Source organism: Ictidomys tridecemlineatus, chromosome 1, assembly GCF_052094955.1.
Source record: "Ictidomys tridecemlineatus isolate mIctTri1 chromosome 1, mIctTri1.hap1, whole genome shotgun sequence".
NCBI lineage: Eukaryota > Metazoa > Chordata > Mammalia > Rodentia > Sciuridae > Ictidomys > Ictidomys tridecemlineatus.
The window spans coordinates 227798564-227818236 of NC_135477.1; the positions used below are offsets into that span (position 1 = coordinate 227798564).

Sequence of the window (19673 nt, forward strand, 5' to 3'; positions counted from 1 at the left end):
CTTCACCACTGTTTTAGCTATTTCGCTATTGTGACTAAAAGGACCCAACCAGAACAACTGTAAAGTAGGAAAAGTTTATTTGAGGGCTCATGGTTTCAGGGGTCTCAATCCATAGTACGCTGTATTCCTTAGGGCTCAAGTCAAGACAAGACTAATATAGAGGAAGAGTGTGGCAGAGGGAAGAGTCTCAGATGATGATCTGGAAACAGAGGCAGAGATTCCACTCTCCAGATACAAAATATAGATCCCATAGCTACACCCCCAATGAGTCATTTCCTCCAGCCACACCCCACCTGCCTCCAGCTACCACCAGTTAATCCCATCAAGGATTAATTCACTGATTGGGTTAAGGTTATGGTCCAATCATTTCTCCTCTAAACCTTCTTGCATTGTCTCACAGGTCACCTTTTGGGGGCCACCTCACATCCAAACCATAACAGCCACCCAGTTTCCAAAGAGCACCCTTCCCCTTCCCTTCTTTTTTACTCTCTTCCCCAGAGTCCATGCTTTTCAAAGCCTTGAATCAAGTACACTGGTAAATCCTTTCCCTGTAGTCACCAGGCCCCTTTTTAGTATTTTCACTCTTAGATTGAATTTCTCTTTCTCATGGTGCTTTTGTGTCAGTCTTAGGTTTCCTTTCTCTCAATACAGTTTTTTTTCTGGCTGTGGTGGGGTGAGAGGACTTGAGAGACCATTGATTTGGTGTTTATTTTAATACTTAACAGATACCTTGGAGCTGGAGCATTCTCTGACTTCTAGCTATGCTGAGAGTTTGGGCTTTGTATACTTTTCCTTGTCTTTCTTGTTCTGTAGGTTTTTGGAGAATGTGTGGGGAGACACAGACCTATAAGATCATTGCTATCCTCAACTTTCTTTTTGCTAGGAGACACCTAACTGCAAATTGACCTTTAAAGTGGATAGGAACAAAATCTTACAGATCGTTCAGGGTTAAGCCTGAAATTTTCATTTGTTCAAATATTGATTATATTTTTTGCAATGATTTTAAAATTTTATTGATGTTTATTTAACTCCACTTTAGAATACTTGTTTAAAATAATGTGCTCTTTCTAAATATGGTAAGTAAATTTTGAAGGTATTCTGGCTAATACAGAATGGTTATAATAAAAGCATTCTCCTTTTTTGCCTTCATTACATAAGGAATATTTTATTTGGTCATGAGATTTTGTTGTTGTTATTGTTGCTCTTAGAGTCCCAGGCAAATTGTTAAAAATTCAAATTATAGGAGGTAGGGATGACAGAGAGGATAATTAATGGGTGCAGGGGTGCATTTGCATAGGAAGAATAACTTCTAATGCTCTGTAGCATAGTAGGGTAACTATGGTTGACAAAAATTAACTTTATATTTCAAGATAGCTAATAGAAAGAATTTTGAATTTTTCCAGCACAAAGAAATGACAAATGTTTACAGTGGTGTCTATGCCCCTTACCTCAATCTGATCGTCACATATCACATGCATATATTAAAATGTCATACTACACCCTATTAATATGTACAGTTATTATGTGCCAATCAATCAAAAGCTTAAATTAAAAAAAAATCAGAACTACACAAACCATACATTTAGGATATAAACTATGTTTATATGTTGACTTTTCTAAGCAAATAATAGAAAACTTAAAAAATTAATCACTGTGTCCTGAGGCCTTGATTTCATTTTTAATGCAAAGGATACCCTGCTCATGCTTTTATCTTCTTTGCTTTATATAAATGTGGCATATTTATTCTGAGGTGGCATTCTTTCCTTACATTTTCTTTGCATATGTTAAGATTCAGAAGCAGCTAGAAAGTGTTGTTTTGCCAAGAAGGAAACGATACTTCCTGCTTCCCCCACAGGCAGCTTTGAGTCTTCCACGAAGACCTTTCTTTCACTGCTCTACTGTGATACTCGTTGTGGTTCTGATCCTGAAGCTTACTATGCACCTTTTCAAGCTCAAAGATTCATGGTGTTTTCTTCCTTGGATGTTATTCATATCCTGGACGTCGCACCATATTCGAGATGGAATTCGTCACGGCCTGTGGATGTGCCCTTTTGGAAAAACTTCTCCTTTGCCATTCTGGCTTTATGTGATAACCACATCATCTTTACCTCATATCTGTTCATTTGCTATGTATTTAACAGGAACCAGACAAGTGATGTCTTCAAAACATGGAATTCATATTGATGTCTGATGTAACTACATGGCTCATAGAGAAGTAAATGGTTCAGATGATGATAATGAAGGGTAGCCAACATTAAAGTGAATTTTTAAAACACAGATACTTATATTGTTTAATTTTTATAATTTTTGAGTACTTCTTGATCAGAAAGTTATCTATAATTTTCTTAAAAATTTTATTTATAGTGGTTGGGTATGGTGGCACACACCTATAATCCCAGCAACTTAAAGGCTAAGGCAGGAGTATCACAAGTTCCTCAATTTGGCAAGACCCTTTCTCAAAAAAAATAAAAGGGTTGAAGTATATAGCTCAGTGGTAGTACAATTCCTAATACCAAAAAAAATTTGTTCTATATCTCATATATGTCACTCTAGTGCAATACTAGACTCTTTCTTATGCCATGATATGTTTTTATTGCTGCTTGTGTTTCTGTGGCTTTATTAGTAGTTTTGTTAGATTAACATCCAGTTAGTTGTCTGGGATTATACTTGTAAATTAGTCCATTTCCTGATAAAAAGCTTAAATTTTAGGATGACAATTTTATGGAAAGTTAACCATATTTGGGTCTACTTTTTCTTGAAATGTTGAAACAATGAGGTGACCAAAATAAATGAGATTGTGAATAAGGTGCATAGTGAGGGCTGACATGTATTTGTTCCACATATATCAATTCTGACAGAAACTTAACTTTTAAAATACTTTATGAGTTATGATTACTGGCAAAATCTGATTCAGAGCCCTCGTAAGACATCATAACATTCATAAAAGACAGTGACTCACATTAGACCTAGGTTATGATTTCAGAAATCTATTTAAGATATAGTTATAACATGTTAACTGTAGTTACATTTACTGAATTAGAATTTTTTAGTATCTTCACTCAAGAATCTCATGTCAGTGTTTTAAAAAACATAACCAAATTTAAAAAGATGTTTGTTAACAAATAACATTAACAAAATGCTGGTACATATCATTTTAAAGGTAAACTCCTGATTGTGCCATTAAAATGGTTTTAGTTGCTATCACTTTGTCTATACCCTGTTCTAAAATATTGTACTAATTAAATCATCTTTTTAAAATCTGCCTGATATTTCAGGGATACAACTTTTTTTTTCTAAACAAAGTAGTTTTAGAAAATTTGCTTTTTCCTTTGTTCTTTCAGATGGATCTTCTTCTAGAATGATTAGTATGTATTACAGGAGGAAAATTTAGTTGCTATAGACTTTATATTTGCACAATTTCATGTTACTTTGATATTAAAGTCAGTATCCCAGAGGAAACCTTCTTTTCTTTGTGACCTATGTGCTATCTGTTATCTTCAGATTTTCTTACAGATTTGTGAATTATAATGCTAGCAATGTTGTGCCTTATTCTCCAAGAAAGCAATGCCTTATCCAAAGCAGAGTTTTATTATCTGTTAAGTTAAAGAGAACTCTCTATAAATTGTTAGAGAGGTTCAAGATCCTCAGAGAAGTAACCATTTTTCTTACTGTTAAATTTGTTGCAATATGTTATGTTTTACAGTCTATTAGATCTTATCATCTGTTATTTATTATTTTTTAAGAGTAATGATTATGTATATTTGTGTGGTATAGTAGTGTACATTATATAATGGGGAAAATTTGTTTAGAGATTTTTAAAAAGCATTTGATTTAAGAAATTCATGGAAATAAAGTCTTATCTGTGTAACATGTTCTAAATTACAAAACCCTACTTTTTTCTTTAATTATATTAAACAAAAAAAAATTAAAGGGCCTTATTTAAGAATTTCATGTTGGCATTTGGGGGATTGTACAACTTTTTGTTAATTAGAATGGGAATTCACTTTGACCGTCAATCACTCTTTGCTTAAATAGTAACTGGAAACCTCACGTGTGGGTCTACCTCAGTTTTTACCCCTACTGTCAGAAACATCCCTCTTCCTTTAAATGGTCCCTGAAGCTATGATTGGAGCCTCCAGGAAACCAGCAATCATCTCCACATGTCACCACTTTGCTCTTGCTCCTAATGAAAGAATTTGTTTCAATGCAACATCACATGTTGTATTGTATTTCGTTTGCCTGCTTGTTTTCCCATCCTCCACACATTGTCTGTTCACTTACTGTCTGTCTCTCTGGGCTGTTCGACTGATCTGACTTCCCAGACTGCTATTTTCTTGAGCTATGTTATTCCTTCCGGCTTTGTAGAAACTGCTTCCACTGAAAATTTTCTGCTCATCCCCAAGTGTTGCCAACAGGTAACAGCTTAGAGTCTTCACAGAGGCCTGGGGAAGGAGCTCTGACCAAGAAGATAACTAAGGTGAGCCTTAGAGAAAAGAGAGCAGACAGGACAAACTCGCCATGGACCTGCACTGATGAGATGAACTGGGTTCAAAGGAGTTGGCTGCAACATTAAACTAAGAAAACAGCAAAGAAATTACGCAACACACAGACATGAGTGTCTCAGATCGAGTGTGGGACTGCTCTGCTACCTTAAGAGTCAGCTTCCAGGCTGGAAGGTGCTGGAAAAAGAAAGCATGCACATAGAATCTCTTTATTTTTATAGGGGGCTGGGGACACACAAAGGAGTTTTGAGAGAATATTCCTCCGCCAAACAAGGCAGGGGATAAGGTTTCTAAGGGGGGTTGTCCAATCCCATTGGGTAATGCCCAAGTCCTGGGCTAGAGCAAAATTCTTTGCCCAGCAAAGGAGGTCAGTTGCTTTGCACAGTGCATGGTGTTCAATGCCAGACCAAACACCCTTCTTACTCAAGGCTGAGAGAGGATGCTCAGCTCATGGGCAGGGTGGTCTCCCACATTAAAGGTTTATATTTTCAACTTACCTAAAGCCGAAGTCAGGCCTATAGATATATGTGGGAGAACACACTTTTTATACTAAGAGTTTCCGTTGTTGGACTTTGTTTCCCAGAGCTACTGAAGGATGATTGAGGTCATTTAGTCTTGTGTTCTGCCTTGAAATTGGACAAGCCCAGTGATTAGCAACCATACTTTTACAACTTTCAAGAGAATTTCTAGTACTTTTGCTTTTTATATCCGGTTGCAAAGAAAATAGAACAGTTTTTTTTTCCTTTCACATTGTCAGTATGCATAAAGTCTGCATATACAAAGTCCAATTTATGATATAATAGCTATAAGGCTCTCAGGCACCTTGCACAACTTTGTGGCAACCAAGAAAACATCAGGATGGCAGAATAGGTGATGCCCAAACCTCTGAGTATGAAATTCTGTAAAAACTTTTAGATACCATTGCCATATTTTAAATACTGTAAGCATAAATAATGACATATCTTATGCTGTATATTAAATTATCCTTTAAAAGCAAACTATTTCATTTGATTGCACCAGCTAATATCTAAATGTCTAGAAAATTAGAAATTAGAAATCCGCAACATCTTTTGATTTGTTGAGGGGAGAAGCAACTCTTACTCCTCCATGGTTGGTTCAGGAGCCATGCTGAGGAGTTGAGAACTGTGCTGGTTTCTTCCCTGCTGTGTCCAGCTGAATTTGACTAGAAATGTACAGAACCAAAAATAGTTGTGCTTATGTATCATTTGGCAGGCAGTGTCCAATGCTTTGTATATTTTGTGCCTCTTCTAGATGTCATTACACATTAACAAAGAACAAAGAATAGGATCTTTACCAATGTGCCAGTGCATCCAGCCAAATAATGTCATGTTATTTGATCCCTGTTGTACTGACTGCAAAATATATTATACATACAGCCAGTCAGTAATAGCATATGTAATAAATGTGCAGACAGATTTCCATTTGTTTTCCTGTGGTCCTTCTCTGTGACCAAATCATAATCTTAATAATGAGAAAATATTGAACTGTTATTGATTCTAAAGATAGAACCCTTAAGGAATTCATTAATTACTAATTTCCTCTATGTGATGCATTTTCTCTCTTTTATGTGTTGAAAGACATACTGAATTTAATTCTAATGCAATCTGCAATGTGAGAGGTTGATTTTTATGCAGTTTTATAATGAACTTAGAGATATTTTGTGACAAGGTTATTTTTAACTCTTCATTTACACCAAGAAATGTTTATTTCTGATTATTGCAAATGATTTCAAGTATTGTAATGGTTATGTTTTCAAAATAATCTATATAAATTGGAAATCTTAAGACATTCACTCTAACTAAAATGCAAAATAAAACAGTGAGGCTTGTTTGTTTATCTTCTGCTTAGAAAATTTTAAAAAGATTTATAATACCCAGTATTAACAGGAACTATCAAGAAATGGGCATTATTGGTAGAACAATAAATTTACATTTTATTGTAAATTTTATTGTAGAATTTTGTAGCATATTTTAAAAGTGCAAGCTATTTTACCCAAAAATTACAATTTTGGGAATTTATTTCCAGAAACTAAGCAGGTATGTATGTATACAAAGGAAAGGGATTTGTTGGTTACTCAAGATGGCAAAAATAAGCTGGATGCTGTGATGCTCACCAGTAACCCTAGCTACTTGGGAGACTGAGGCAGGAGGATCACAAGTTCAAAGCCAGCCTGGGCTACTTAGTAAAATCCTATCTTAAAATAAAAAGGAGTAGCAGAGCACTTACCTAGCATGTGTGAGGCTTTGAGTTCAATCCCCAGTACTGAAAAAAAGAAAAGAAAAAAGATGGCAAAAACAAAACTGAAAACCACCTAAGAGTCTTTGACTGGAGGATCAGTAACCTGATGCATTATACAGACATAGAGTACAAATGCCTAGTATTAAATAGACGAGGTAGATTCATGTGAAAATATATGTCTATATGAAATATTTTTTAAAAGCCAGTAATAGAACTGCATGATTCCAGTTTTGTAAAATAGGCATACATAGGTGGATATGTGTAGAAAACAATTTTGAGCTGGCTAGGTGGTAGAGTGCTTGGCTAGCATGCATAAGGCCCTGGGTTCAATTTCCAGCAACACACACACACACACACACACACACACACACACATACACACACACAAATTGAAACATTAACTACTAAGTAGTTGAAAATGATCATCTCTGGAGTTGAGGGTCATGAGAAATTTCTGCTTTTACTCTCTATATTGCGTCATGTTTTAAATGAGCATATATGCTTTTTAAATATTTATTTTTAGTTGTAGTTGGACACAATAACTTTATTTCACTTAAATTTATTTTTATGTGGTGCTGAGGATCGAAGCCAGGGTCTCTCACGTATGAGGTGAGCACTCTACCGCTGAGCCACAACCCCAGCCTGTATGCATGCTTTTATACTGAAGCATTTTCTGTCATAAATGAAATTCTTAGGCAGGCTTGGTATGACATCAGCACCAGACTCTCTGTCCCTCAGACTCTGGTGCTCATTGTCCTGGTGGGGCAGGGAGCTGCCAATAAACTACTCTGTTCCCACATAGATTCTGCACCTCAATTGGGTCCACATATACCTACCTCTATTATTTATCATTTCATCAGATTCTAGCAATATATCAAGGTCCAGACCCAAACCAAGAGGTTCACAGCAAATTCACTGATCTGAGAAACTCAATTTCCAGAATTAATTTACACTTTGAATAAATTCAAAGCATTGCCATCTGCATCCCCTTGGCATTTCTTTACTCCCTGGTAATAATGATATTAGCATTTTACCCTTTGAACAGGAGTTGCAAGGAGTTATTTGACCTAACACACCCAGCAGCACCAGTTAATATTGTTGCGTCAATATCTGGACTTCCCAATCCCATTGACCCCCTAAATGCCTAAACAGGAGAATGTGAGTTACAGCTCCAGCACATGTGATCCTCCTCAAAGAAAGCACCCATCTATAGTCACACACCCATACTCATTAGTATTCATTTGACTTAATTTGAGCACCATGCAATTTACCAGATCAGTGATATTGATACCATGTATATAAAATAGAGGCAGAGAGAAAGTTGACTCTATTATCTGATGATAAATGAAGTCTAAAATACCGGGTAGTGGTTACGTAACAGAGTATTCACGTGTAACATAGCTTAATGTCAGTGCTAAAAGTATTTTGGAGATGATAGAAGGGTCCATTGTATGTGCAGAGGCCCTGTTTGTCTTGGAGAGCCATGTGTAAATACTGCTGGTCCCTCCTCCTGGTATTCCACAGTTGATTGCCAGTATCTCTAACAATAGTCTCTCAGTGTTGGGCCGGTTCCCCAGTAAACAGACTCTGATGTTTCCATAGATCCTAAACTGATTGGCACAGGCTGCTCTTGTCCAATCCAGTCTCCTCAAAAGTGACTTGGACCCCAGGCCCTTCCTTCTGGAAAAGGCCCTACCATTCCAAGGCTATCACACTTTGTACACTCTCTGCAAAACAGTGGGAAAAATCTGTTGCCTATGTGTATGTATCCTTGATAATATCTTCATCTCAAGGTTCTTAATCACTTTCTGCAAAGCTTCATTTTCTAGGCCAGGTGACATATACACAAATTCCAGGGATTGGGAGGGAGAGATCTTTGGATTCAGATTGATGGCAGAATTTCAGGTCCTCATGCTCTTACAGAACCTTGCCATCCTCCATCTGTATCTCCTCCTTTTTAACTTGGCCAACGCTTGGATTGTAGCCTTGTGAGATCCTGAGCAGATGATCCACTGAGTCATACCTGGCTCTAGACCCATGGAAACTATGATATAATAAATGTGTGTTGTTTAAGTTACTAAGTTTGTGCTAATTTGTTATACGGCAATGAATTGTTACTACAATTGGTAAAAATTCAAGTCATAAAGATGTTTATGCAGTGAAAAGATTTTTCTACCATGCCAGACCATCACCTTCCTCACAACAATCAATAACAAGAACTTGTACTAATTAGAGCAAATAAAATAAAGAGAGAAAAAACTTGTGCTTCATCATTCCAGAGATCTGATATTCCATCAAAAGCATTTATATCCATCTGCTTGTTGTATATATGTATTTCACATATAAATATACACATACACATGGGCAATCAATTTTTCCCATTGTTTTACAAGTTGTTCTTTTCACTTAAAGACGAGTAATCTGTCAATAGTTTTTTTTTTTTTTTAATGGTCATGTTGTAGTCCATTGTGAGAATGTAACTATTTATTTCTTCTGTGTTGGTAAGTATTCAAGTAGTTTTTAATATTTTCTGTTAATGCTATAATGAGATTCTTATACTTGAATCTTTGCATACGTGTATCTGCATCTGTAGTATAAATTCCAGCAGTGAAACTCAAAGTATATCTTCATTTTAAAAGGATAGATATTGCCAAATTTACCTCCAAAGAATTTGCATCAATTTACATTCCTACTAACTGTGTGTGAGTAATACATGTATACACCATGTATTATGAAATGCTTTGATCTTTGCCACTTGGATGGGTAAAAGTTATTTTACTTTTACTTGTTTTTATTTGTACTTAAATTAATTTTAATAATGTTGTCCATTTAAAAAATATTCATAAGTGCTTATTATTTCTGTGAACTACATATTTTTCTAATGAATCATTGGCCTCTTTCCTATTGACATATAAGATATTCTTATATAATAATCTTTTGTCCATTTTCTTACAAAAGCCCCCCACATACACACACCTTTGCCATTTGTCTTTTATTGAGTTTTATTTTTTCAGTGATGATACAGGAGCAAAAAGGGGGGTGATCCCCTTCTGCACATCATGGTCTACACCCCTATATTAAATGACAGGTTAACAAGAGAAAAAGCATAACAAATTTATTTGATCATGGTTTTTTATGACACAAGAACCTTCACATTGAAGACCTCAGAGACATGGTGTGAATTAGTCACTTTTATGCTTAGGTTCAGTAAATCATGGAGAAATATAATTGGACAGAAAGAGTCTGATCATGATAATAGAGTGAGAGGAGAAATACAGCCAGGCCTCTCTGTTCAGATCCTTCTTGACCTGTCTGTGTAGCATTCCTTCCTCTCTAGTGTGGGATAGAACCCTTGCTGGAATCGGGTCTTAAGATCTACTATCAGACAAAGTAGGCCAGAATCTCTTCAATGGCCAGCTTCAAGACAGAAGGGCAACGGAAGACGAGTAGTATTTGTAGGTTATGGCTGTCTCGGGTGAGGAGTTGGTTTTCATGACTTACCACAGGGAGGAGTTGTTCTAGATCCATGGCTTGCCTTATGGGAGACTATGGGGCAAGAGACAGGGGGGCAGGAAAAGGTCTGGAACTTAGCTTTGGGGACTACTCCTGAGCCCTTTACTTTGAGATCGTTTTCTGAGTCTGAACAATAGAATTTGACTTTTTTGTGTGGTCAAATATTTTATTCTTTCCTTGATGGCTTCTGAGTCTTATTTTATGCTAGAAAGTAAAATGTTTCCACATTCCCTTTGAGTAGTTAATTCTTTTTTTTTCTTAAAGAGAGAGTGAGAGAGGGAGAGAGAGAGAGAATTTTAATACTTATTTTTTAGTTATCGGCGGACACAACATCTTTGTTTTGTATGTGGTGCTGGAGATCGAACCCGGGCCGCACGCATGCCAGGTGAGCGCCATACCGCTTGAGCCACATCCCCAGCCCCTGAGTAGTTAATTCTTTAAATATTTCATCCATCAGAATTTAAAGCTTTAAGCTTTTATCTTTTTCCATGTAGGTACCCACTTGTTTCAAAATCATTTGATGAAATATCCACAGTTTTTCCTAATATGATATGATAACTTAACATTATATTTACATAAACATCTTCTGGATTTATGCATCAGTGGCACCCAATTGTAGTTACAGAAGACTTGGAATGGATTTTAGCATGCAGAAAAATTAGTTGCTCCTCAATGTTCTCTTTTGTCAGATTTTCATGGGGATGTTCTTTTTATTTCTGTGAGCTGGAAGAACCATCCTCCTCTGATTTCCATTACTGACTGACCTTATTATGCAAGTCACCTAACTTCTGTGTCTCAGCATCCTAACAAAATGAATTGTGATATCAGAGTAAATTTGGGTTTTTCATGTATCTGAATCCTGAAAAAAAAAGTTGGAGTGTAAGTTAGAAGGAAACTATATTGTTAACCAGGAATAAGAAATTCTGTGCTTAGGGAAATTCCCTGCCTTAGCTCCAGGTTCAAACTTCGTTCCTACTGATTAGTACTACATTCTTTCCTCTCTGTTTACTTTGGCATTCCTGATGCCCAACCCCATGGCACATTTAATTACAGAATGTAAACCATAAAACACTGCACTGAAAGGCACCTCGCTCATGCTCCTAAAAGCCATCTCAGCCAGAAAAGTTTCCATCTTATTTCTAAAGAATACAGATTTCTGAGATGTATCACACACATGTGCACACACACGCACACACATTCACACTTTCTGCCCTTGACCCTATTTCAAACTTATAAATTCTCTGGTGATATATATTTTTATAAATAATCCTCTTGCAATGTAATTTTTTTTTAAAAAATTCAGTATGATGTAGAAAACAACTCCTTATGAAAAATGAAAGTTGAAAGTATCATTAGCAAGAGTATCAGTTGTAGCACTTTATGATCACACCCACAAGATTTTATTCATGTAATGGAGGACTACTTATTTGGGATATTTATTATTCATGCAACCCACACTAACCATCTACTATTTGCTGAGCACTGAGATAGGTATTGGGTGTAATGATGAATGCAGGATACAGATCTTGCCTTCACTGAGCCCAGTCAATTGGAAGAAAGAAGCATGCCCAAAGATATTTATAGTATTAAAGATAAGTTAGCATATATATTAAAATGTGATTTGCAACAAATAAAAAACTCAGCAGACTGCTTGCACAGAACAGGTAATCAATAAATATATATTTAATGATTAAACCCATTTTTCCTGAAAAAAAAAATAAAAACCCCAACAACCTTATTTGTATGGGCCTGTCTTTTGAGAATTTACATTTCTAAGAATTTTTTGAAGAGAATATTGAGATGAGGGGACAAAGTGTATAGGAATCATTATCATGGCATAATAATAACAACAACAACAACAACAACAACAACCAGTATAGCTGAGTAGTTCAATGGGAGAGCACCAGTTCAGCATGCATGAGGCCCTGAGTCAGATTTGTGACCCTGCAATGAATGAATGAATGAATAAAACAATAGTAATAACCACCAGAAAAGGAAAAAAACCAAGCTACATAAATATTCAACGATTAGGAGAATCAAGAAAATAAACAATGACAAAACCATGTGATTGAATACTATGAAACCATTGAAAGAGAAAAATACACAGACATAGGTATGGAGAATTAGTCCTGATCTACCAATTGAAAAAAAAGTCACAAAACAAGAAGTGTTATGTGACTATTTTTCTAAGGATAAAATATACTTACAAATAAAAAAATTTTGAAATGGTTTATATCCAAATGTAAAGAGTTGACATTTGATTAAGGCATGCACCACCATGGTGGGAGAGGAGAGGGCTTTTTTTGTGTTGTTGTTGTTATTGTTTAGTAGGAACAAAAGTTTCCAAAACCTTAACGTGTTGCTGTTACAGTAACAATGTTTCAATAGACATTTTTGTTTTTTTGCAAACAGAAAAGCAACACTTTCTATGCAGTTGGGCCTGAGCTGTCCCACATGACACTGATAGGAGGGGTCTTCTGCTCTCAAGGTCCAGCCAGAAGGCTTTAAAAGCAGTGTCAGGTAGCAGAGGATGGGAAGCAGGGAGACACTGAGAGTCATGGGAGCTGTGCCTCAAAGAAGAGGGGCTTTTCTAGTTGGGATGGTAAAGGCTGGAAAGATTATCCAGCAAACTGAAGGTCAGAGTCCTGGGAAGAGCAGCAAGATCAGGGATGCTGTGGATAATCACACATTTGTGCACTGCGCAAAAGTACCTGCCTAGGAAAGAGTAGGGGTTGAAATGCAAGCTGGCCTTTGCTTGCCAAGTCGTACATCTCAGCTGCATCTTCCCTAAGGAAGGAATCAAGCCCTCTCCACCCTCCTGCCGTTTATTATTAGAGGATAAGAATCTTTTGTTTCTATAAGCACATTTTGCCTGTTAAACTGGGGGTTCTGAGGCTCTGACCACGCAGAAAGGGACACCTTTTCCTATTTATAGAAGGTGCCCTGAGGGCTGTCAAGGCCACTGTCCAACAAAGTCCTTCAATCCTGATTTGAGTCTCCCTGAGGATGGAAGAGCCCCTGCCTGTGCTCTTCAGAGCCATTTCAAAGTGTGAGACATGGTTTATATAGTAAGAGCTATCGCTGCAGGACACATTAAACATATTGGAGGAAAAAAATCAGGTAACTTTTTCAGCTTAACAGCCTGAGAATATGTCAAAAGCCCTTCAAATCACCATTTCCTTTAACTTAACAATACTGCTTTTCAAAACTGATCCTAAAGAATAAGCATAAAATTTAAATTATATATGTCCTTCATTGCAGAAGTTATCTATAAAGCTGAAAATTTTCCACAATCTTAATGTTTGGTGTTAAAAACAGTTGGTTCAGTAAAGCACAATACCTCTATATTTGGTATTATGAAATACTGAAGCGGGGCAAGAGTTAAAAGTCGTGTTTTAGAGCTGGTTCATTCCTGACTAGGTGAAATGCCCAACACACTGGGCTTCCTTAGATTGGCAACATCCACAAGTGATGCTTTGGTTTGCTGAAGTGTCTGCCGTCCCTGTAGACAGGTTCCATGTCCCTTTTGTTCAACCTTTGTCCCCAGTGTCTAGCACAGTGTTTTGCATATAGTAAACTTTTATCCATGTTTATTCAATGAGTGAGTGACTAGATGTGCCCAGAAAGATGGCTGTAGAATATATACCAACAGATGGAGAAAGCTTATTATTATTATTATTATTTTAGTTGTAGATGGACACAATATCTTTATTTTATTAATGTATTTATTTTATGTGGTGCTTAGGATCAAACCCAGGACCTCATGCGTGGAGGCAAGTGCTCTTCCATTGAGCTTTATAACCCCAGCCTGAGAAAGTTCATTTTTCACATTTCATAACCCACTTGAATCAAAGAGTGAAATATGATATGTCAAGAACTATGTAATGTTTTGAACAACCAACAACAAAAATTTAAAAAAATAGGCCTAGGGATGTGGCTCAGAAAAAAAATTAAAAAAATAAAAATTTTTACTTCTTTACACTTTTTTAAAAGTTCTAAATTTTCTACAATGAAATATAATTTTATATTCAGGAAATAACAGCATACTCTTTTCTTAAATTGTAATTCAGCAGCCTGCCATAAATCATTGTTATGGTTTGGATACGAGGTATCCCCTAAAAGCTCACATGTGAGACCTTGCAAGAAGGTTCAGAGCTCAGTTGGTAGAGTGTTTGCCTCACATGCACAAGGCCCTGGGTTCAATCCCCAGCAACACACACACACACACACACACACACAAGGTTCAGAAGAGAAATGATTGGTTTGGGTTGTGAAGTCTTAACCTCATCAGTGGATTAACCCCCTAATAGGGATTGACTGAGTGCCAACTTAAGTGGAAGGGTGTGGCTGGAGGAGGTGGGAATTGGGGGCATGGCTTTGCGGTAGATATTTGTATCTGGCAAGTGAAGACCTCTCTCTCTGCTTTCTGATCCCTGTGTAAGCTGCTTCCCTCTGCCACATTATTCTACCATGTTGTTCCTGCCTCACCTCAAGCTGCAAGGAATGGAGTTCGCTGTATATGGATTGAGACCTCTGAAACCATTAGCCCCCAAATACACCTTTCCTCCTTTACAGTTGTGCTGGTTGTGTCCTTTAGTCACAGCAGCAAGTAGCCAACTAAAACAAACACTTATAATCTAGTTTTTTAATGTGATACCTTTGTTTGACTCTGTCCTGCTTTAACGAATTCACTAACTATAAACTAGAACTTAAATATCACAAAAGTTAAAAGTTCTTTGTTCTCAGTACCAAAGGATTTACGGAAGGGGTTTATTAAATTGACATCATCTTAGGACATTTAAATGGTATGAGCTTGCAAACGGTGCATACATATACGAGTTGTCTTTCCTCATTTTAAAATGTAAATAACTACAACAAATTTATTCAGAAATGTTACAAATAAAAAATATGGCCAAGTAGGCAAATACAAGCAAAAAGAACCATAGAATAAAAGGTAGAAATCAACTTCAAAACATTAAAGAGACAAATATTCAAAGCTAAAATTCACAATAAAATAACATAGGCACCTATGAAACAGTATGATGGGAACATTCATAAAGCAGAGAACAAGGCATATACTAGTTTTCAAGACAGATGGTCAAGGAAGTTTTAGTGCCTTACTTTTTATTTTGTGAAAGCTACTGTTTAGAAATCTTCTTCATCCTCCTAATTCAAACAGATCATTTTACCCAAATTATGGATGGCAGCAGATATTTTTATGAAAGGCTGAAGTCTCTGTATATACATATGTCTAGAGATACACATATAGAGATACATAAGTATATATAGATATAAATCCGTACATACATATCCATAGGTATTAAATTGACATAATAGTGTGCATATTTGTGGAGTACAGTGTGATGGTTCTATACTCATCTACACTGTATCAAATCAAAATAATTGGCATATCCATCACCTCAAACATTTATCATTTCTTTGGGTTAGGAATGTTCAAAACCCTTTCTCACTAGCTATTTTGAGACATAGAATTAATTGTCATCAATCATAGTCACTCTTCTGTGCTCTGTGACATCCTACCCAACTGCACCCCTATACCTGTTAGCCATCCTCTCTCCAGCCCCACTTTCCCCTATCCTTCCCAGGCTCTGGTAACCGCTATTCTACTCTCCACTTCTATGAAGTCAACTTTTTAGCTTCCACGTGGTATTTGTGGTATTTGTCTTTCTATGTCTGATTTACTTCACGAAACCTAATGTCCTCCAGGATCATGCACATCATTTTACTTCTCTTTAAACTATTTGATTTTTTTCCTGGTAAAGAAAAAAATATTTCCAAAAGATTGTTACATCCAGATGTTCTTAGGGACACTTCACAATGTAAATTATGAAGCCATATAAATAGTTTTAGGTTGTCCTCAAAGTGTTTCCTTCTGTGTCTCTGTCCCCTAACTCTGCTCTAGGCCCTAATGTCACATATTTCCCAGTCTTCTTCTCATTTGTTTTTATAGAAGCCCTAATACCAGTTAAAGATATTTAAATAATCCCAGCAACCTAGGATTCTGAGGCAGGAGGATCGAAAATCAACTTAATGAGACCCTGTCTCAAAATAAAAAATAAAACGGGCTGGGGATGTGACTCAGTGGTAAAGCACCTCTGGGTTTAATCCTTGGTATCAATAATAATAATAAATTTAAATAATGGAAGTTCTGAATCAACCAGCTATAGTTTGGTTGTGGTCTGAATATCCTCCAAAGATCCACTGTTATTAAAGTCTTGGTCTCTGGGGTGCTGCTGGTTGTAAAGTGGCAGAAATTTGGGAGGTGGGTCCTAAATGTAAGTACCTAGGTTATTGGAGGTGTGCCCTGAAAAGGAGCTGTGGGATGCCAGTCTCTCCTCCATTTCTTGAATGGTGATATACGCTTCCTCCACACACACACACACACACACACACACACACACACACACACACACAAACACACCCCTCCACCATAATGTTTCACAGTTGAGACCTGAAATAACAATGCCATGCCCTTGAACCTCCAAAACTCTTTACAAGTTAACTGTCTCAGGTATTTTGTTGTACTAACACAAAGCTGCCTAATATATGCCAGCCCTTTGGGGGCTCTTTCCTACTTAATGCTGGTCCATGCCTGCCTAGTGAGTACCCTTCTCACACACAGACATGTGTACCCCATAATCATAGCTTGTACCACATTCTCTCCAGACAAAAATCCCACGTTCAATTTTCCCCTCACCTTCATTAAAACTAATCTGCTCAGTATTCCTTTCATTCATATCTTGGTTCATAGGGTTATTTCATGGCTTAAAAACTTCTGCTTTGGGCTGTCAGTTTTTCTTTTTAACAAGAGGGTGACAATATCTGCCCCAAGGCTGTGATTCTAGTGATAGTAATCTCATGTATCTACATTGCTATGCCCAACTGCCCTCCAGTAGCCCCTATTCACCATCTCACTCCAAAGCCCTCAGGAAGTAGTGTGTGTGTGTGTGTGTGTGTGTGTGTGTGTGTGTGAGAGAGAGAGAGAGAGAGAGAGAAATGCTGGTGACTCAAAAGCAGCCCCTATACTACACATATTCCTCGATTCTGTCCCCAATGCCTTCTTCCCAGCAGGGCCACAGTGGCATTTCATAGCAGAAGAAACACACAACAACGAGAGAGAAGTCAATCGATCAAATAAAGAAGCAAATGAGAGGTATACCCTGGAGTGCAGAGGGTCTGTCTAATCCTAGGCTCATAAGGTTTCCAGTTTCCTTGTCAGTTCCCTATTAAATCTGTGTAAATTTTGTCCTGTTGGATTAATAGTGACTCCTATTATCCAATAATCACCTTTAATTTCATTCTAAAGCAGCAGTGCCCAATGTAGATATGTAATCTACATGTGTGATTTAAAATATTCTGGGTTTATTCTCCTGATTTTTATTTTATTTTGATGGAATCCTCCCATTTCTTCTCTCTCTCTCTCTTACCAATTTTAGACTAGCTTCTGCATATCAGAGAAAACATTCGACCTTTGACTCTCTGAGTCTGACTTACTTCACTTAGCATGATAGTCTCCAGTTCCATCCATTTACTAGCAAATGACATAATTTCATTCAAGAAAAGAAATGAGAGGATTCCATCAAAATAAAATAAAAATCAGGAGAATAGAAGAAGGAGATTGAAGGAGAGAGAGGATGGACAAAATAAGGGAAAAAGAGTGGAATGAATCTGATCTAACTTTCCAATGTACATATATGAATATACTGCAATGAATCTCATCATTATGTATATCCACAAGATGCTAATATTTTAAAAAAGATTAAATAGATTTAGTGAAGTAGAAGAAAGGGAATAGCAAGAGGGAGAAGGGGGAGGTTAAGGGTAATCTCCTTAATTGTACCAAACTATACTTCATTTATAACTATATCAAAATCTCAATGTTATATATAACTATTATGAACTGAATAAATAAATAAAAGTCATAAAAAAATAAAATATTCTGGGTTTAGATTGCATATATAGTTGTCTTAGTCCATTTTGTGCTGCCATGACAGAACACCTAAGACTGGGTAATTTAATGAACAGAATTTCTTCGGTAGCATTATAGAGCTGGGTAGTGCCAAGTCAAGGTGTTGACAGATTCAGCCTCTCTTTCCCAGATGGTGCCTTATTGCTTCATCCTTTGGAGAGGAGCGATGCTGTGTCCTCACACGACAGAAGAGATCCAACCCATCCTCTTTCTTGGGGTGTTTTTCCATTCAGAAGACTCTACCCTCATGACCTAAACGCCTCCCAACCTCTCAACACTGTTGCAATGAGGACTAAGTTTCCACATGAGTTTCAGAAGGAACAAAAATATCAGAACCATTGCAGTAATTTTAAAATGTAAAGAAGAAACCGGTGAATTGATTTTAAAAATATATTTTATTTAACCCAATATGTCCAAAAATATTACATGTAGTCAATATACAAATTATTAATGAGATAATTTATCTTATTTTTACATATTCAGTCTTTTAAATCTGATAGGTACTTTACACCTATGATACATCTGAATTTGAGTTAGCCACATTTCAGGGGCTCAAGAGCCATAGGTCAACTAGTGGAACAGCACAGTTCTAGAGGAAGCATGGTATAACTTCCAAGGTCATCCAGACTGACCTGCTACTTATAGAAAAGTATTATATTTCCTGGGATTATACAACTAAGTAGTAGATGAGGCAGTGTTAGAACATGAGGCTTGATGAAGCTGATACGCAGGAAAGCTGGTCTAGAACCATGATCCTATGCTGCCTTGAGGCTCTTTTCTACATGTGCTGTCCTGTACCTGCCTCAGCCTTCTCAGAAATCAGCTAGAAGCTTCACTGGAAACAAACTGGCTGTGAACCAAGACAGAGGGAGGCAGAATTTTCCCATATCTTTCCACAGAGATAACTTTTTTATGACTTGTTACCCTTGTCCCCAGAAACTCCTGGTCTCAAGCTACTAAAAACCAATTCCTTGTAGGCAAGTGGTTCTCAACAGAAGTGTCCATCAGAATCAGCTATCGAGATTTTTATAAAATTCAAATGGCTGGTACCCTACCTCAGAATCTGATTTATAGGTGTACGCATGGGAAGGGCACTCACGTAGATTGCTAATTTTTTTTTAATGGTTCCCAAATGATTCTGATGCATATTCACAATTTACAGGGATCTTGCCAAATGCCAGATGGCCACTAATGTCCTCTGACCCCCAGGCAATGTGAACACACATTAAGTTGGGAGCTTGACAATTCAGGCAGGCACCTAGTCGTGTAAGAAAAGAAACATGGCAACAGATGCCCTGAGCACCTCCCAGGGCGGGGCTACCTGGTTTACCGGCTCTTTCTCTGCACCTGAGGACACCTTTAGCTTTATTTCCTGATCTCACAGCCTCTCCTACGGTGCTGTCCCAGCCA

The 19673-nt window shown here is 37.1% G+C and overlaps 1 protein-coding gene across 8 annotated transcripts in view; it reads left to right on the top strand.

Moving 5' to 3' along the window:
- The window catches only part of Tmem267 (transmembrane protein 267), a 30964-nt gene extending 25464 nt beyond the window's left edge, over nucleotides 1-5500 (top strand). For all 8 annotated transcript variants that reach the window (XM_078016695.1, XM_078016705.1, XM_078016691.1 and 5 more), the window contains one exon: nucleotides 1856-5500. In XM_078016695.1, the coding sequence (XP_077872821.1) occupies nucleotides 1856-2191 (336 nt within the window). In that variant the 3' untranslated portion in view covers nucleotides 2192-5500. The remainder of the gene's footprint in view (nucleotides 1-1855) is intronic.
- The last annotated feature ends 14173 nt before the right edge of the window (nucleotides 5501-19673 follow it).